General features: G+C 61.7%; 2 protein-coding genes across 4 annotated transcripts; one reads left to right on the plus strand and one right to left on the minus strand.

Moving 5' to 3' along the window:
• Positions 1-40: 40 nt before the first annotated feature.
• Positions 41-4,437, minus strand: NOP9 (NOP9 nucleolar protein). Its single transcript, XM_074969419.1, has 10 exons — positions 4,272-4,437; positions 3,704-4,105; positions 2,983-3,108; positions 2,678-2,819; positions 1,754-1,943; positions 1,436-1,576; positions 1,219-1,347; positions 776-1,006; positions 588-693; positions 41-390 (listed from the first exon to the last, which is right to left on the minus strand). The coding sequence occupies exons 1-10, from the start codon at positions 4,435-4,437 to the stop codon at positions 233-235; spliced, it is 1,791 nt and encodes a 596-aa protein (XP_074825520.1). The 3' UTR covers positions 41-232.
• A 2,786-nt stretch (positions 4,438-7,223) lies between these two features.
• RABGGTA (Rab geranylgeranyltransferase subunit alpha) lies at positions 7,224-18,639 on the plus strand. 3 transcript variants are annotated; one of them, XM_074969926.1, is made up of 17 exons: positions 7,224-7,442; positions 7,879-7,951; positions 8,358-8,468; positions 9,493-9,617; positions 10,058-10,245; positions 11,155-11,352; positions 12,086-12,169; positions 15,657-15,739; positions 15,810-15,911; positions 16,259-16,364; positions 16,444-16,495; positions 16,967-17,055; positions 17,174-17,262; positions 17,363-17,479; positions 17,868-17,981; positions 18,195-18,282; positions 18,417-18,639. In XM_074969926.1, exons 2-17 carry the CDS (start codon positions 7,949-7,951, stop codon positions 18,563-18,565), a joined length of 1,698 nt encoding a protein of 565 aa, XP_074826027.1. In that variant the 5' UTR covers positions 7,224-7,442; positions 7,879-7,948; the 3' UTR covers positions 18,566-18,639. The 3 variants fall into 3 exon arrangements, with proteins under 3 accessions (XP_074826027.1, XP_074826029.1, XP_074826028.1); XM_074969928.1 differs by lacking the exon at positions 7,224-7,442 and adding an exon at positions 7,477-7,582; XM_074969927.1 differs by lacking the exon at positions 7,224-7,442 and having other exon boundaries at positions 7,652-7,951.
• The last annotated feature ends 364 nt before the right edge of the window (positions 18,640-19,003 follow it).

Here is a 19,003-nt window from a genome sequence, read left to right on the forward strand (position 1 = left end):
CTCCTTCTGGTATTCAGTCCCCCACAGTCTCTATGGTTAGGAGCCAAGAAAGGCATAAAAACGCCACAGCACCCACTCTGGTATTCAATCTTCCACAATCTCAATGGGTAGAAGTAGATGTGGGCAGCACCCACTCTGGTATTCAGTCCTCCAGGATCTCTATGGTTGGAAGGCGAGTCTCTCCTGGAGCCAGAAGGGTTCCTTCAGCAATCCCATTGCCGCCCCCCAGCATTCAGTCCTCCAGAATCTCAGCGAACAGCTCCTTGCGTTTGGTCTCCGCCTCTTGGTGCCGGTCCCAGTCTCGCCGGCGCTTCAGAAAATGGGTCAGGGCGAAGTTCCGCACCAAATGGTGCCCAAAGGGGTCATTACGCAGTTGCTTCTCCTGCTCGGCTGGGGGAACAGATGGATTGGGGTGAGAGATGGGTGGGGCACGGGTGCTTTTAACAGGATAGGAAGAGATCAAGGATCCTGTATCCAGTCCAGGGATTAGGATGGACTGGCCTGAACTGGGATTCAACCGGGACGCCAGGGTGGGGAGAGAAGCTAGGGTTGGAACTGGGGTGATGGGAGGGAAAGGGGGCTCCTACCCAGTTCCTGAGCAATCTGTCTCTTGGCTGGCAAGGTGGCCCGGCTCCAGATGGCATCCAGGACTCTACTCCCGTGTTTGTTGCAAGCCAGAGACACGTAGTGACCCTGAGGACAAGGGGGGAGAGTCAAATGCGTAGCCTGGGTGCTGCAAGCTTCCCCACAACAGTGCCCCCAGCCCTGCACTCACCTGGAGCCCACGCAGCACCTTGCGCCTGGGCTTGCGGGGCACGGAAGGGCTGGCCAGGAGGGCGTCATAGACGTGGCTGCCAGCAGGGCTGCAGGCCAGGGTCACCAGGTCACCGGGGGGCAGGGCGGCCAGGCTGCGCAGCACGGGGGAGGGGTCGGCGAAGTGCAGCAGGTGCTGGAGCAGCAGGGAGCCATGGAGGGAAACCGAGGCCAGGGCAGGTGGGGGATCCGGCTGAGAGAGAAGGGGGGAGAGCATTCCAGCCAGCCCCCGCCCTCCAGTCACTGCTCCAGCAGTAATCCACCCCCTCCCAACCCCCCCGTTTCCCTCCTCCCCTGATAACCCAGTCCCTCCGAGAGCCAGCCCAGCCCCCCACAACTCCACCACTGCTGCTTGATCACTGCCCAGGGGAGTGACCCCTGCCCCCCATCTTTCCCCATACTCACCTGCTCTTCCAGGGGGGGCTGTACCTCCTGCCCCTCCCCCAGGGCATAGTACACCTCGTAGGGCAGCAGGGAAGCGAAGAGGGGGGCGCAGGCCACCCGCCGGGTGGGGGGCTCCCAGCAGTGGAAGGCCTGTGGGCAGGAAGGGGGAGCCTCAGATGAGAACCAGGCGAGGGAGGAGAGGAGCAGGAGCGGGGGGGGAGGGAGGGCGGCCACTCACCTCCATGAGCAGCTGCAGCACCTCCTGCTGGCTGGCCCCACACCGCCGGCAGGCTCCCAGCAGCGCCGTGGCCACGCCCGTGTGCCCCTGGGCCAGCACCTCCTCCAGCCCCGGGCCCAACTCCGCCAGCACCTTCCCTAGCTGGGAGGGAACAGAGGGGGCATCAGGGGGCGTGGTCAAGCCCCACCCACTGGCTGCCCCCCCATCAGGTCCAACCTCCCTCCATATGACCCCCCATTCACTCCCCTCTACCCCTCCCTACCCGAGGCCCCCCACAGCTCCACCCCACTCCCCACCAGCCCCTGTGGCCCCACTGACCAGCTTGGGGGGCGCGGCCCCGATGAGGCGCTGGAGGGTGAAGTTGGCCACCCCGTGGCCCGCCAGCGCCCGCAGCTGGCCCCGGAAGTGCTGGCGGTAGAGCGCCCGCAGCGCCCGCCGCGCCGACACCTCCAGCACCTTGTCCAGCACTCGGCTGCAGACCGGGTCCTTCAGGAACACCAGCAGGGGGCTGCAGGGATCGAGGGGGCGTTAGCCAATCAGACAGCCCAATGAGAACGCACCCCCAACCTCCCTACAACCAATTAGAGTACAGCCATCCAACGCACAGCCAATCACCAGCCATCTGGCTCAGTTTCTGGCGAATGTGAAAGCAGCTGCTCACAGCCTCAGCCAATCATGATCCAGGTAGGCACAATTACAAATCAGAACCAGATCACCAATCACAGCCCACTTGCCCTTCTCCTGACCAAACAAAAAAATACACAGCCAGCTTCTAGCCATCCACAACCCACCTAAGACAGCTGCTGACCAATGAGAAAGCAGCCTCTGTGCCCCATCGTGACACACCTTGTAGCCAATCACAACTTGCTGGACTCCATTCCTGACCAATCAAAAAGCACCTGTCCTCAACTCAGCCAATCACAACCCACTGACCCAACTAGAAAGCAGCCGCCTTACCAAGCCACACACCATTCCCCCATGGCCAATCAAAATGGGTCCAATCCACAGCCAATCGCATGTCCCCAAGCCTACCATCCAGCCAATCAGGAAGTACCCACTCCTCTGAGGAGGAGGGGAGGACATACTCATCCCATAGCCAATCACAAGCCACCTGCCCAACCCCCCCAGACCACACTAAGCACCCCCCAGAACCATTCCCACCTCCACACCCAATCAGAGCCTACCCAAATAGTCCCATAGCCAATCAGAGCCCTCATGGCCATAGCCAATCAGAAGGCTCACCTGCATCCAGCAGAGGGATTCCGCGAGCTCAAGTAGCCAATCACAGAGCTGCACAGCTCAGCACAGGCCTCCGGCAGCTTCCTGTGCAAAACCTCCAGCGCCACCTGCAGGCAGAGGCTGGCGACTCTGTGGGTGATGAACTCTGGGGAGGGGACAGATGGACGGGGTGAGTGGGGTGGGGGGGACGCCTCCAGCAACTGTAGCCCTGGCCTCTCCCAGCAGGGGGCACTGTGGGGTGCGGGGCAGGAGTGCCAGCGGTGGCAGGGGTGCTCCCAATCCCATGGGGGACGCTGGGATCAGCTCACCTGCAATGTTCTCCTGGAAAGCAGCAATGAACTCCTGCAGGAGGGCCAGGAACGAGTCCGGGACCTCAAACTCCACCGGCCCCTCGCTCTCGGCTTCGGCCCGTTTCTTCCGTGGAGCAGGGGGCCCTGGAGGGGCAAGATAGGAAGAGCAGGATGAATGGGAGCATCAGGCAGCGAAGGGGACGATACAGTGAGTCGTTAACCCGTGGAACTCACGACCACTGGATATTCAGAGGGCAGAAACAATGAAAGGCCAGGGATGCGGAGGATCAGTTCCCCCATTCTTTCTACACCCCCTTGTGCTGGACCCTCAAACCCCTCACATCTCTGTGGGGCATCCTGCCACCCCTCTTCTCAGTCTCGAACCCCCACACACATAACGGGTCCCATCTTACCTTCCCCCTCACAACCTCCCCTTCCCACCTGGACCCCACTGTACCCCGCAGCTGCTGTACATCTCCCCGCTGAGTCCCTTGTCACCTGCCCCATCATAATGTGCCCCCCCCACGTTTGTTCTGTCTCCCTGCCCCCCAGGTCCTTTCCCCCACAATCCCCCACTCTGTTTCCTCCAGTCTCTACCTCCTCTTGATTCTCCACCTGTCTCCTCATCCTCCCTGCCCAGTGCCTCCATCCTACTGCCCAGTGCCCCAGTCCTGTCCCCGCCAACAGTACCGGCCAGTGGTAGTGTGTGGAAATGACACCAGCCCTGATCAATACTCACCTGTCCCCGAGAGCCCCCGGGCCGCATCAGAGCCGACACGGACCCCCCCAAGTACCTGCAGCAGGGTCCTCACCACAAAGCTGGCATGGGGGTCCCGGGCAAAGGTCCCCAGCTCCTCTCTCACAGCCCCCCCCAGCTGCAGCACCAGCTCCTCCAGCGTCCCAGCATCCTCCCGTCCCAGCAGCCGGGGAGCCCGGAGCAGGGCAGCCTCCAGAACGTGGGCTCCACAGGGGTGGCAGGCGGCCTGGCGCAGGGCAGGCAGCAGGGGGCACAGGAGCTGGGCCAGCTGGGTGGGCGAGGCCTCGGGCAGCAGGGCCTGGAGCAGCAGGGAGCCAGAGGGGTCCAGAGCCAGGGGCAGCGCGGAGTCCACTGCCTCCTCCAACACGTTGGTGACGAACAGACCTGTGGGGCGAGTGGGGAAAAACAGAGTGAGACGTACAGCGCCGCGCACCCTGCAGCGACCCCACTACCCCCGTCGCCTCCTCCAGCGCCTTGGTGACGAACAGACCGGGGGGGGGGCACAGTGAGACACGTGCAGCGCCGCGCACCCCGCAGGGACCCCACTCACCCCGCTCGCTATCTGGCCCCAGCCCGGCACGGAGGCTCTCGGCGGCCCGGCGGAAGTAGCCCGCGGCGTCGGGATCCAGGCGGGGCCGCGCCCCCAGGCCGGAGGGCTCCGACCCGACCCGCCGCCGCTTGCGCCCATCGCCGCCGCCTCGGGGCGAGTCCGCCATAGCCGAGCCCAGAGCGCACGTGCGGCCCCCGAGACAGGCTCGGCTACCCCGGCATGCCCCGCGCCGCGCCCAGCCCCGCCTCCGTCCCGGCATACCCCGCGCGGCGCCCAGCCCAGCCCCGCCCCTGTCCCGGCATGCCCCGCACGCTAGACCCATGTCCTATGGCTCGGGGCGGGGCCTGAGCTCTGCTTGTCAACTTTCTCGTGAGACAAACCAGAGCGCGCTGCCCCGCCCCCTGCCCTAGGCCCCGCCCACGCCCCGCCCCTTTCCTGCCACCCCGCCCCCGCCCGCTCCATCGCCCTCCCTCTAGCCTTCGCTCTCCCCCCACCCTCGCTCAGTTTCACTGGGCTGGGGCAGGGGTGCGGGATCTGGGCTCGGGCCAGAGACGACGGGGCTGGGGGGGGCGCTGGGCTGGGGCAGGGGGTTGGAGTGCAGGGGGTGAGGGCTCCGGCTGGGGGTGCAGGCTCTGGGGTCGGGCCGGGGATGAGGGGATTGGGGTGCAGGAGGGGCCCTGGGGTGCAGGGGGCGGGTGTTGGGCGTGCAGGGTGGAGGAAGTTTGGGTGCAGGAGGGAGCTATGGACTGGGGCAGGGGGTTGGGGTGCCGGGGGTGAGGGCTCCGGCTGCGGGTGCAGGCTCTGGGGTTGGGCCAGGGATGAGGGGGTTGGGGTGCAGGAGAGGGCACTGGGGTGCAGGGGGCGGGTGTTGGGCGTGCAGGGTGGAGGAAGTTTGGGTGCAGGAGGGAGCTATGGACTGGGGCAGGGGGTTGGGGTGCCGGGGGTGAGGGCTCCGGCTGCGGGTGCAGGCTCTGGGGTTGGGCCAGGGATGAGGGGGTTGGGGTGCAGGAGAGGGCACTGGGGTGCAGGGGGCGGGTGTTGGGCGTGCAGGGTGGAGGGAGTTTGGGTGCAGGAGGGAGCTATGGACTGGGGCAGGGGGTTGGGGTGCCGGGGGTGAGGGCTCCGGCTGCGGGTGCAGGCTCTGGGGTTGGGCCAGGGATGAGGGGGTTGGGGTGCAGGAGAGGGCACTGGGGTGCAGGGGGCGGGTGTTGGGCGTGCAGGGTGGAGGGAGTTTGGGTGCAGGAGGGAGCTATGGACGGGGCAGGGGGTTGGGGGGCTGGGGGTGAGGGCTCCGGCTGGGGGTGCAGGCTCTGGGGTCAGGCCGGGGATGAGGGGATTGGGGTGCAGGAGGGGCACTGGGGTGCAGGGGGCGGGTGTTGGGCGTGCAGGGTGGAGGAAGTTTGGGTGCAGGAGGGAGCTATGGACTGGGGCAGGGGGTTGGGGTGCCGGGGGTGAGGGCTCCGGCTGGGGGTGCAGGCTCTGGGGTCGGGCCGGGGATGAGGGGGTTGGGGTGAAGGAGGGGCACTGGGGTGCAGGGGGCGGGTGTTGGGTGTGCAGGGTGGAGGGAGTTTGGGTGCAGGAGGGAGCTATGGACTGGGGCAGGGGGTTGGAGTGCAGGGGGTGAGGGCTCCGGCTGCGGGTGCAGGCTCTGGGGTTGGGCCAGGGATGAGGGGATTGGGGTGCAGGAGGGGCACTGGGGTGCAAGGGGTGGGTATTGGGCATGCAGGGTGGAGGGAGTTTGGGTGCAGGAGGGAGCTATGGACTGGGGCAGGGGGGTGGGGTGCAGGAGGGGGTTCAGGGTCCAGGCAATGCTTGTCGCGGCTCCCAGAAGTGGCCGCCAAGGAGGCTCCATATGCTGCCCTCGTGCCCACAGGCACCGCCCCCACAGCTCCCATTGGTCACGGTTCCCGGCCAATGGGAGCTGTGGAGCCAGCCCTTGGGGAGGGGGCAGCATATGGAGCCTCCCTGGCCGCTGGGACCTGACAGCCGCTTCTGGGAGCCATGTGAAGCTAGGGACCCTGCCTTAGCCCCGGGGCCCCCTTTGGAGCCACCTGGGTCCCTTTTTGACCAGGCGTTCCGGTCAAAAACTGGACTCCTGGCAACCCTAGCCTCATCCTGGCACAGTGCCCCCTGTGGCCAGGCCGAGAGGCGGGACAGGGCCGGGACCCCGAGCCCCGCAGGGACCCACAGCCTCGCCCCGTGCCCTGGGAGCACCTGAATGACTCTGGTCTCTGACATCACCCAGCCCTTACTGCATTGACTGTGCAAAGCTAATGCGTCACATCTACATACCTACCTGGGCAACCAACACTGACTGTGCGTGGGGAGTCGGCATTCCCCGGGGCAGACGGGGAGGAACCCAGGTGTCCGGGTATGAGAGGATACTGGGGAATGCTGGGCTGGTGCCAACGGGACAGGCTTCCCGGCCGCGTGTGACTCACAATTCCCCTCCCAGCTGGGACGCCAACACCCACCGAAAGCAGCAATTAGGGTGCGTTCGGCCTGAACGCTCAGCCTGGCTCAGAGTGACAGGGCCAGACGGGGAGCAGAACCCAGGACCCCAAACCACCGGCCCCCACTCCCCTCCCCAAGCTGGCATTGAACTGAGGAGTCCTGGCTCCCAGCCCCCTGCTCTAACCACTAGCCCCACTGCCCTCCATGAGCTGGGAGAGAACCCAAGAGTCCTGGCTCCCAGCCCTCTGCTCTAACCACTAGCCCCACTGCCCTTCCTGAGCTGGGAGAGAACCCAAGAGTCCTGGCTCCCAGCCCTCTGCTCTAACCACTAGACCCCCCACTCCCCTCCCAGAACTGGGGATAGACGCCAGAAGTCCTGGGCCCTAGTTTCACGCACCAACCAACTAGACCCCATGAAATTTTTGAAACATTCTCCCCGCCCAACATTTACTCAAAACCGGCCCCTTTAAGAGTGAAGCAGCCCCTTTAAGAATGGAGACATTCTCTCCCGCTTGGCGGGCTGTTCTCTATGCTCTGTGCAGGGAAAGAGGGATGGTAGAGTCCCAGCTGGCTCTCCCCTCTCTGTGAGCGGTGGTTGGTATTGCCCGCAGGAGCCCTGCGCGTAACCCACCGGACGGTTCCATCTCACTCCTGCCCCTCGCCCGCACTTTCGGGGCATCTTGGTGCAGCCCGCCCGGCCCCCGTGGCCCTCCGCAGGTTGGTATCGCCGCATTGGGAACCTGGCCAGTTTCCCTGGGAGAGACCATTCCATGTACTGGGCGGGGGGAGACCTCAGAATCCGTATCAAGGGCGGGGGACGCCTCCGGGTTCAGCGCCCCTGGGGCGGGGCTAAGCAGGCAGGTGGGGGCAGGAGGTGGGGGGCATGCAATGGCCTGGCCCAGTGGCTACTCTGACTCAATCCCAGAATGCACCAGGGGGCATGATCTGGGGTTAGCATGGGTGGTAGTGTGAACCCACTGGGCCCCCCCCACGGACACCTGGGTCCTTGTGCACGCAGCCTCGGACGCCTGGGTCCCTCCTCGTGCCCGCAGCCCTGGGGGCCTGGGTTCCCTGAGTTTGGGATGGGCACCAGGGGGCTGTCTCAGTGCTGGGTTGGGGATCCCCCCTAACCCTCACCTCTCCTCTCCTTTAGATCCAGTAGGTTCAGAGTCTGGACCCTGATTTCCTGCCTTTGGCCCCCTCCCCCCCACAGCTGAGTCGCCATGGTGAGTGGGGTCCCGTCGGCTACCCCAGCCCCCACCCGTTGCCCCCTCGGGGGGTGATCCGAGTCCCCACTCCCCAGTTACTGCCCTGGGGTAACCGGACTTCTCCTTGTGCACACAACCCCAGGGGCGCTGCATGCCTGGGTTCCTGGCCCCGTGCCCAATAGAGGGGCAGTCCCCAGTGACCTCCCAGGGGATTACTGCTACCCCCCCAGGGGTGTCCCTGCCCCCTAGAATTGCCCCACGGGATCTGGTTTCCATATTCAGGGTTGTGGGTGAAATCGCGTGGCCCCAACACCTGCCCTTGCTCAATCCCATAATGCACCTGGGTGGGGAGCATGGCGTGAAGGCCTGGGGCAGCAGCCACCCCTCCCCATTTACACAGTCGTCCCCCCCGGACCCCCCCCAGCACGGCCGTCTGAAGGTGAAGACAACAGAGGAGCAGGCTGAGGCCAAGCGCCTGGAGCGGGAGAAGAAGCTACGTCAATACGTAGCCGCCACAACTGCCATCTTTGAGAAGGTGAGATGGGTCAGGAGCATGCCCTGCGCCCCAAAGGCTGGGCACGAGTGGGGGGAGCCAGCTTCCTGCTGACCTTTCACCCCTGACCCTTGCGCTCAGCCTTGCTTCCTGGAGTGCAGTATGAGCTTTGACTCTTGACCGTTATGATCGGTCACTACACATTGACCTCTGATCCCATGGCCTTTCCCTCACTCTGCGTGGTCTGTGCTGTAACCTTTGACCGCTTACGCTATGCCTTATTTGGATTGGTTGCACAGTGATCCTTGAACCCTGGCCTTCCCCATCATGGGTGATTGGGGAGCATGCTGACCTTTGAACCTTGACCTTTTTTCCAATGGGTGGGGTGCGTGATAATCTTGACCCAGTGCCCCCTTAGCCTGGATCCCTCCTGGTCAGAGTGAACTTTGGCCTGACATCTTCCTCTCTGGTTTGTGGGGTGTCTCTGACCTTTGACCTTGGCTCATTGATGTTGTTTGTCACCCCCAAAACTCTTCTCCTCAGAGGCATGAGTAGTTAAGGTGCATGGCAACCTTTGACCTCTGTTGGAAATGGTTGGATGAGTGTGTGACTCTTGGCCCCTGACTGTTCCCCTCTGGGCCAGAAGCAGTTGTGTGCTTCGTGGCCTTTGACCTTTCTAGGATGACCTTTGACCCTGCTGTACTCCAATTGGGTGACTGGAGATAGCTGAGGTTGAAGAATTGGGTCAATGTTGACCCTTGACCTTCTTCTGGCTCATGAGTGGTCATGACGTTACGCCCTTTGGCTCCTGGCCTTTGACCCTTGATCAGAGGCAGATGTGATCAGGTGACCCTTGACCCCTGTCTGGTCAATTTTTGGCATGGGCGGGTAGACTAGTTGCCCTTTGACCTCTGACCTCAGCACCTCTGACATTTCTCCCCACTGCGGGAGGGACACTGACGTGAATGGTGACCCCCTGACCTCTTGATCCTTTGCTGGGCGAGATACGGTGGCTCCAGACAGGTTCGTGGCATGACCTTTGACCCCTGACCTTTCCTCTCCCCAGAGGAAGATGGGGCAGCTGGACAAAGAGGCGCTGGAGCTGACCAATCAGATCTTGGGGGTCAACCCCGACTTCGCCACCCTTTGGAACTTCCGCCGGGAGATCATCCTCCGCCTGGAGGGGGAGGGGTGAGGGGAGGATGGAGGGGGGGAGGGTCTGGAGGGGAGTCTGGGGGAGGGGGCCAGAGGAGCAGGGAAGGGTATGAAGGGGGAGGGATGGGGGAGTTGGGGAAGGGGGGTATAGAGGATATGGGGTAGAGGGGGGGTTGGCGGTGGGGGGAAAGGTGAGGAGGAGAAGGGAGGTATTTCAGGGGGTCGCAAGGAACCTGGAAGAGGGGGAGTCTCAGGGTCCATATGGGAGTAAGCGTGGTTTGGGGGGTCCCTGGCTCTGACCCTCCCCATGGCAGGTCCCCGGGGGGGGTTGGGTTCGGGTTGCGGGTGGCTCCCCGGCTCTGATCCCACAGTGGTAGGTCCCTGGGGGGTCAGGTTGGGGGGGATCCTTGACTCAGACCCCCCCCAGTGGCAGGTACCCGGGGGAGTCCCTGGCTCTGACCCACCCCCTGTGGCAGGTCCCCAGAGGAGATGCAGTCACTGTGCCGCGGGGAGCTCTCGTTCCTGGAGACCTGCCTGCGGGTGAACCCCAAGTCGTACGGGACATGGCACCACCGCTGCTGGGTGATGGGGCACGTCCCCCACCCCGACTGGGCCCGCGAGCTGGAGCTGTGCGCCAAGTTCCTGGAGAGTGACGAGCGCAATTGTGAGCTGGACCCCTGACCCCAGATCCCCACCAAATCCCTTCACCCCGATCCACCCCAAAAAACCCGACCTTTGACCCTGGATCCTCCTGACGTCTATCCCCAGATCCATCCTGGGTCCGCCCCCAAACCTCTGACCATAGATTGACCCTCAAACCCCCAACCTCTGCCCCCAGGTCCCCCTGAAACTCCCAGATCTCTGACCCCAGATCCCGCCCAAATCCCTCAACCTTGACCCCAAATCCACCCTGAACCCACAGCCACTGACCCCAGATCCACACCTGAGCCTCTTACCCCAGGTCCACCTCTGACCCCGGATCCTCCTGAACCCCAGATCCATCCCCGGACCCTCCTGCCCTGACCACAGATCCACTTCTGATCTCTGACCCCAGACCCACCCTGCTGCCCTGACCCCGGATCAACCCCAAACCCCGTTGCCCTCACCCCAGATCCACTGCAGCCTTTGACCCCAGATCCACCCCTGAAAACCCCCAGACTTCTGACCCTGGATCCACCCCTGAACCCTACCACCCTGGCCTCTGACCCCCGATCCACCCCCGAACCCTGCTGCTCTGACCTCTGACACCAGATCACCTCTGAACCTCACCTCACCTCTGACCCCAGATCCACCCACATATCCTCCAACCCCAGATCCACTCCCAACCCCCCTGACTTCTGACCCCAGATCAATCCCCAAACCCTGTTGCCTTTACCTCTAATCCCGGATCCACCCCTGAACCCCCAGAATCCCACTACCCCAACCTCTGAACTCTAGCCCCACCTGTGACCCCCAAGCCCCGATCCCTGGCATCCCCCCAGCTCACACCCACGGGTGCTGGGGTGGTGTGAGGCATGGGGTGGCACGGGGGCATGCGGCATCTCTCACCCCCCGCTCTCTGGTGTCCCCGCAGTTCACTGCTGGGATTACCGGCGCTTCGTGGTGCAGCGTGCCCAGGTGCCAGCCGCGGACGAGCTGCACTTCACCGACCGCCTCATCACCCGCAACTTCTCCAACTACTCATCCTGGCACTACCGCAGCCGCCTACTGCCCCAGCTGCACCCTGACCCCCGGCAGCCGGGCCGCCCCACTGAGGCCGTGCTGCTCAAAGGTCAGGGCGCTGGGCGGGGGCTGGGAGCCAGGACTCCTGGGTTCTCTCTCCATCTTGGCGTGGGGCCTGGGAGCAAGGACTACTGGGTCCTCTGCCATCTTGGGGTGGAGGCTGGGAGGCAGAACTCCTGGTTTCTCTCCTGGCTATGGGAGGGGAGTAGGGGCTAGTGGGTAGAGTGGGGGGGGGTGGGCTGGGAGCCAGGACTCCTGGGTTCTCTCCTGGCTCTGGGAGGGGAGTGGGGCTAGTAGGTAGAGTGAGCAGGCTGGGAGCCAGGACTCCTGGGTTCCTTGCCAGCCAGTGGCCCAGCCCAGGGGTGGATTCATTTATGGCGAAGGCCCTCACCTGCTCAGAGAGATCACTGAGCCCTGCCCTGAACTTGGCGGAGATGCCGTTCCTGGAAGCTTGACCCAGTTGGGACATCACTGACGGGTTCCGCATGCCAGAGGAGGCACTGGCCCCACCTGGCTCCCTGCTGCCCTGGGCACGACTTCCCCAGCTGAGCGCCGCCAGCCTGAGAGACAGGGACGGCACCTGGGAACCCGCCCTGCAGCAACTGTGCCTCAGACAGCTCATGGGGAGGGCCAGCACCCTCTATGGGGCACAGGCCCCCTGTCCCATTCTGGGCCCCCCTGAGCCAGCCTGTGCCCTCCCTGGGCCCGGACCGGGGCCGGCGCCTCCCAGAGGAGAAAGGCCCCACGCCCAATCCCCCACCTTTCTTCTCTTGCCCTGCCAGAGCTGGAGCTGGTGCAAAATGCTTTCTTCACCGACCCCAATGACCAGAGCGCCTGGTTCTACCATCGCTGGCTGCTAGGCAGAGGTAGGCGCCTCCTTGCTGGCCAGAACGGTACTGGAGGGGGCAGGGATTTATTCCATAATACCTGGGTGCTTTTTGGCCAGCCGAGGGTTGAGTGATGCTGCCGGAGTACTTAAGAGATCCCATCTGGAGCATCATCCGGGGTACCTGGCTGTAGAGACCAACTCTGGACTATACTCCATTGGTACCCAAGTACTGTGAGCAACAATAGCAGTCTGGGGTATAGCCCAGTGGTACCTCACACTGTGGGCACAGCCCGCAACTACGCACCAGTGGTGCCCAATTACTGCGTGCTGGAGGATAACGCCCCCCTGGAGTGTAGTCCAGTGGTGCCTGAGTATTCTTTTGTGCTAGGGGTCTCCCTGCAGTATGATTGCATGATGCCTGAGGACTGCATGGGGCAAGGAAGCCATATCCCTTAGGGTATGGGCCAGCAAGACACAACTCCTGTTTAGCGAGGAGAGAGTATTGTCTGATGATAGGAGATCCACTAGGCTGTACTCTGGATGATACCTGAGTATACTATTCTGTAGTATACATCTCCTATTGTTACCCAGGTACTGGGTGCATTGGGGCAATACCACCCCGGAGTATAGTACAGCAGTACTCAAGTAGTTTGTAATACTAAATTCCTCACTGGATTACAATCGGCTAATACCCGAGTATTGTATGGGGTAAGGAAATATCCTTGTGAAGGGTAGACCGCTGATACCCAAGTACTGCTTAATGAGGGAGAATTGTCCCATGGTGCCTGAGTACTTGGGAGACCCCTCCCTGGCGTATTGTCCAGTGGTATCCAGGTACAGGAACTCCTCCCTTAACGTCATCCCGGTTAACGATGTTTCGTTGTCACGTTGCTGATCAGTTAGGGAACAGGCTCGTTTAAAGTTGCACAATGCTCCTGTATAACCTTCTTTGGCAGCCGCCTGCATTCTCCACTGCTTGCAGGGAGAGCAGCCGGTGGAGCTGGTGGGGGCTCGGAGCCAGGGTGGGCCGGCAGCCCCCCCATCAGCTCCCCTAAGTTCCCTGTGCGGCAGCCCCCCAGCAGGCTACCAATTGCCGGCAGTTCAGGTGTCCCTCCCCGCACTGCCCTGAGCTGCTCCTGCCCTCTGCCTTGGAGCTGCTCCCCGGAGCCTCCTGCTTGCTGTGCGGGGTGGGGGGGGCTAATGTCAGGGTGTCATAAATATAAAGGGAAGGGTAACAACCTTCCTGTATACAGTACTATAAAATCCCTCCTGGCCAGAGGCACAATATCCTTTTACCTGTAAAGTGTTAAGAAGCTCGGGTAACCTGGGGGGCGCCTGACCAAAAGGACCAATAAGGGACAAGATACTTTCAAATCTGGGGAGAGGGGGGGAAGGCTTTTGTCTGTCTGTTCTGTGTGCTTGCCAGAGAGAGATCGAGAAAGCAAGCAATCCAACTCCATTAGAATTAGTAAGTACTAGCAAGGAAATGCATTGGTTTACTTTTGTTTTGGCTTGTGATTTTCTCTGTGCTGAGAGCAAGGTGTATTCCTAGTTTTCTTTTTGTAACTTTAAAGTTTTTGCCCAAAGGGAAATCCTCTGTGTTTTAAATCTGATTGTCCTGTGAGATTAGCTTCCCTTCTAATTTTACAGAGGTGCTTCTTTTACATTTTTTCTTTCTAATAAAGTTCTGTTTCCTTTTAGGAGCCTAACTGATTTCTCTATTGTCCTAAGACCCAGGGGTTTGGGTCTGTGATCACTTTGTAACCAATTGGTTAAGATATTATTCTCAAGCCTCCCCAGAAAAGGGGTGTAAGGGCTTTGGGGGATATTTTGGGGGAATAGGAACTCCAAGTGGTCCTTTCCCTGATTCTTTGTTAAATCACTTGATGGTGGCAGCGTACCCTCCAAGGGCAAAGAGTTTGTGCCTTAGGGAAGTTTTACCCTAAGCTGGTAGAAATAAGCTTAGGGGGTCTTTCTTGGGGGTCCCCACATCTGTACCCTAGAGTTCAGAGTCAGGAGGGAACCCTGACATTGTCCCCCTCCCCCCTGCTCCTGTATCCCATCTCCACAGAGCAGGGGGGTGGGTTGTGACAGGGCTCAGGAGGGAGGGAGCTTGCAGGCAGCAGTTGCTGTCTGAACTTGCTGATCTACTTAAAAAGGCAATGTAGTTACTTAAAGGGGCAATGCGCATCTCTCTCACACACACATACAGGGTGTGTCTCTCTCCACCATGCTGTCTCCCCTCCCCCCATTTGTGTCACCTTGTAGAGTGTGAGGCTACGTTAACAACATGTTAACCCTTGACGGCTCAGCCGAGTGCTAGTTCATCATTTAGCAGCAAGGCATCTCCTGGGAAATATCCCACTCTCTGACTTCACCACCTCAACCAAGCTTCACAATCAGCACTGCTGTGGACAGTATTCAGTTGTTTGCTTAAAACTTATATTGTGTGTGTGTGTGTGTGTGTGTATATATATATATATATATATATAGTCTTTTGTCTGCAAAAAAAATGTCCGTGGAACCTAAGCCCCCCTATTTACATTAATTCTTATGGGAAAATTGGATTCGCTTAACATCATTTCGCTTAAAGTCACATTTTTCAGGAACATAACTACAGCGTTAAGCGAGGAGTTACTGTATAGTAGAGTGTTACTACATTGTCCAGGGCTGGTATACTGCATTGATACCGCAGTACTTCGTGCAGAACAGTAATACCAGCCTGGGGGAGAATGCCGCTATTACACAAGTATTGTATGAAATCTGCTACGTCCCCAGAGTTCAATGAGATACCTGAGTACTATGTAGTATTGTCCTAGAACGTAGGTGAGTGTTCGCTGTGATGTATTTGAATACTGCTTGGTACAGCAGGGCTGCTTCCTCAAAACGCCCCTTGATGTTATCTGAGTACTGTGTGGTACTGGTTTTACTCAAGTGCTGAGTAATATTGCCCCAGAGTTTGCTCTAGTGGTACTCGAGTACCGCTTGATCCATGAAAATGTCTCCTGATGGTACCAGAGTACTGGTTAGTACTGGCGAGCAACGTCACTGCAGGGTGTTGTCCGTTTGACCCAAGTGCTGTGTGATGCATGCAGATTCCTCCCCCAAAGTATACCAAGAAGGTACCCGAGTAACCTGAGAGCACTGGTGACGTTGTAACCCTGAGTTACTCCAGGGCATTGTGCAATGATACTGGAGTATTATACGAGTCTTTAAGATCTCCCCGAGCATACCCTAACAGTGCCCCATGGCCCGGATAGCACGGAGGATACTCAAGTTCTCAGTAACGTTACTGCAGGGAATTGGCCAATGGCACTAGACTCCTATGCTATCTCCCCCAGATGGCACCCAAGTACTGCTGCTACTCAAGCACTGAGTAACGTTACTTCAGGATATGATCCAGTGATGCATGGGGATCCCCCCCACTCAAGCATACCCTGAAGGTACCTGAGTACCTCACCGCACTGAGTAATGTTACTCCAGGAGTTGGTCCCATGACACTAACCCCCCTTCTCTCCCTGCAGCTGAGCCGGAGCCAACCATCCTGTGTGTCTACGTGAGCCGAGAGGACTCCTCGCTGGCGGTGGCTTTCTCCCAGCCCGTGGTGGTGAGTACCCACGAGCTGGGGCGGAGGGAGGCCGTGCTAATCCGAGGCTCACAAGCTTCTCCTCCGGCAGGTGACACCAGGATCCTGCGACCTGCTGCTCTTTGCAGACGAGGCCCCCCTGGCAGTGAATTGGCGCACACCCGACGGGAGAAACCGCCCCGGCCTCATGTGGGTATCCTCCCAGATGCCTGGGTTCTCGTCCCACTCAAGGAGAGGAGTGGAGTCAAGTGGGTTAGAACCGGGGGAGGAAGGGCTGGGAGTCAGGACTCCTGGGTTCTCCGGGGAGTGGGGTCTAGTGGGTTACAGCAAGAGGATGGTGGCCGGCAACCTGGGCTCTCTGGGTGGAAAGTGGGGTCTAGTGGGTTAGAGCAGTGGGGGCTGGGAGCCAGGACTCCTGGGTTCTCTGGGTGGGGAGTGAGGTCTAGGGGATGTGGGGGGGGAGCCAGGACTCCTGGGTTCTCTGGCAGGGGAGGGAGGCTAGAACCTTTTTTCCTTGACCCCCACCCCCACCCCACCCAGCTGTGCGACCTGCCGGCCTCGGCCCTCAACGAGCACTGGCCCCAGCACACCTTCCGGGTGCAGTGGGCGGGCGGGGAGTCCCAGAAGGAGTGTGTCCTCTTCAAAGGTAACCATACACCACCCTAACAGCCGCCCCCCCGAAAATCCTCCCCCTAGCTCCCTGACACTCTGCCTCTGCCCCCAAGGCCGCCGCGACGGCTGGTGCCGCGACTCCGTCACCGAGGAGCAGGTGTTCAGGTAGGAGACCCCTCCCCCCACCCTGGGTCATCTGCCTCTGAGAGGGCCCGCCCCCTGGCAGGAAGTCCCGCCTACTCCCCCAGAAGCTCCTCCCCTCGCAGAGTAACCCCTTTCCCTAGTGTGCATGTTCTAGACAAGCCCTCCCCACTCAGAAGGGCCCCACCCCAGGCTGTCTAAGTAGCCCTGCCTCCCTGATAGGTTCCCTACAGAGCAGCTCTGTCCCTTTCCATTCAAGACTAGACCCGCCCCTCAGATAAACCACGCCTCCTGATTAAGTGTAGGCGGTTAGGCTCCTCCCCCTGGGGGTTGCCTGTTTCACAGTAGCCCCCATCCCTTGCGTATCTTGAATAAAACATCCCCCCAGGTGTGTGGTCAGAGCTAGCTCCGCCTCCCCCATTTGAGCGCAGAGCAGCCCCCTGCCCCCACCCATCTCAGGCGCTGGCTGGCCCCCTAACCTCCCCCCGCCCCCAGGTGCGAGCTCTCCGTGGAGAAGTCGGCCGTGCTGCAGTCAGAACTGGAGTCCTGTGAGGAGCTGCAGGCCCTGGAGCCGCAGAACAAGTGTAGGTACCTCCCGGACACCTGGGTTCCCTCCTGGCTCTGGGAGGGGAGCAAGATCTGGTGGTTAGCGTGGCGGGAGGGCTGGATGCCAGGACTCCTGGGTTCTCTCTGTCTCCACAGGGTGTCTCCTCACTATCATCCTCCTCATGCGGGCCCTGGACCCCTTGGTGTACGAACGAGAGACCCTCAGCTACTTCGACACCTTGAAGGTGAGGGGCGGGGGGAGGGGAAGGGGGAATCTTGGGGGGAGGGGGCTCTGAGCTGCTCTTCCCAGCCCCCTCCACCCTGTCTCTCTGCCCCCACCCCCAGGCCGCTGACCCCATGCGCTCGGCCTATCTGGACGACCTGCGCAGCAGATTCCTGGTGGAGAACAGCATCCTGCGGATGGAGTACGCCGAGGCCAGGGTGGTGGACCTGTCCGGCCGGGTACGGGAGCACAAAGCATGGGGTCAAGAGAGGACTAGTGGGCGGAGCTGAGAACAGGGAGAGGCAGGGGGTGGAGCTAGAGGATTGATGGAGGGGAAGCACGAATGGGTGAGGCCAAGTGGGAAGTGGGCAGGACGAGAGGGAGCAGGGGGCGTGGCTAAGACAAGAGGTGGAGCTAGAGGAGGAGAAGGGGCAGGGGACGGGGTGGAGCTAGGAGCAGAGGGCGGGGCCAGAAATGCAGGGAGTGGAGCCAGGAGGCTGAATGTGCAGGAGGGGGCTGCAGGGGTGGGTGGAGCCAGATGAGGTGGAGGAAGAGAGGGCGGGGCCAAGTAGGTGGGTGGGGCTGAGGAGCAGAGACCCCCTCCCTCCAGCTCTCTCTGCCCCCCAGGGTCTGACCGCCCTCTGCCACCTGGAGCAGCTGCCGCTCATCACCCACCTGAACCTGGCGGGGAACCGGCTGCGCCGCCTCCCTCCCACCCTGGCCATGCTGCGCTGCCTCGAGGTGAGAGATCCCGGAGCGGGGAGGGACCCAGGTGTCCGGGCGCCCAACCCCCCTCCCCTAGTCTAACCACTAGCCCCGCCCCCAGAACCATGAGGGCCGCAGCCCCCCTACCCCAGTCTCACTGCTAGCCCCCCCCACAGCCCTGGAGCAGGTGGAGGGACCCAGGCGTCCGGGCCAGGGGCGGCCCGTGTCACTGACTCTCTCTGTCCCCAGGTGCTGGAGCTGGAGGGGAACCAGATCGAGACCCTGGAGGGGCTGCCCCCCCTCCCCCGCCTGGAGGAGCTCTCAGCCCGCAGCAACCGTATCCTCCAGCCGCCCGCATGGGGCAGGGAGCCCCCACGGGCAGCGGTGGGGGTGGGGGCGGGGCAGAGGAGGGCTGGGGCGGGGGGTTGGGCCCCTGCAGCCATTGCACCCTCCTTGACTCCCCACCCCCAGGCATCCAGCGACCTTCCGACCTCCGACCTTTGGCCTCCTTCCCCAGGCTCCGCCTGCTGGCCCTGCAGGGGAACCCCCTGGGCGCCCTCCCCGACGCCCAATCCCAGCTGGCTGCACTGCTGCCCGGGGTGGAGATCACCCTCGCCTGATTGGCCGGCAGGGGCTGGCCCCGCCCCTTCCCCTCCCCTGCCCGCCAATAATTTATTGGACCTGAGAAATAAAAGGTTAAAAACGCCCTGGTGTGAATTGAGTCATTGTGCGCCCCTCACTCCCGACCCGCAGCCCCCCATGCCCAGCCCTGTCCACTCCCCACCCTGCCGGTGCCCCTCACTCCTGACCCGCAGCCCCCCATGCCCAGCCCTGTCCACCCCCCACCCTGCCGGTGCCCCTCACTCCTGACCCGCAGCCCCCCCATGCCCAGCCCTGTTTCACACTCACACTCACACACACACACACACACACCCTGCCAGGGCCCCTCACTCCCAACCCGCAGCCCCCCATGCCCAGCCCTGTTCCCCCCCCCGCCCTGCTGGTGCCCCTCACTCCCGACCCGCAGCCCGCCCAGCCCTGCCCCCCCCGCCCTGCCA

This window comes from Natator depressus, chromosome 13 (assembly GCF_965152275.1).
Source record: "Natator depressus isolate rNatDep1 chromosome 13, rNatDep2.hap1, whole genome shotgun sequence".
NCBI classification, from domain to species: domain Eukaryota; kingdom Metazoa; phylum Chordata; order Testudines; family Cheloniidae; genus Natator; species Natator depressus.

Coding starts and splice junctions, on each gene's coding strand:
- RABGGTA (XM_074969926.1), top strand. Junction 11,353..12,085: donor TGAGGCCGTGCTGCTCAAAG/GTCAGGGCGCTG, acceptor TTGCCCTGCCAG/AGCTGGAGCTGGTGCAAAAT. Junction 12,170..15,656: donor TCGCTGGCTGCTAGGCAGAG/GTAGGCGCCTCC, acceptor CTCTCCCTGCAG/CTGAGCCGGAGCCAACCATC.
- NOP9 (XM_074969419.1), bottom strand. CDS start 4,437: ATGGCGGACTCGCCCCGAGGCGGCGGCGATGGGCGCAAGCGGCGGCGG. Junction 4,106..4,271: donor GGGGCCAGATAGCGAGCGGG/GTGAGTGGGGTC, acceptor CTCGCCCCACAG/GTCTGTTCGTCACCAACGTG. Junction 1,944..2,677: donor AATCCCTCTGCTGGATGCAG/GTGAGCCTTCTG, acceptor CGATCCCTGCAG/CCCCCTGCTGGTGTTCCTGA.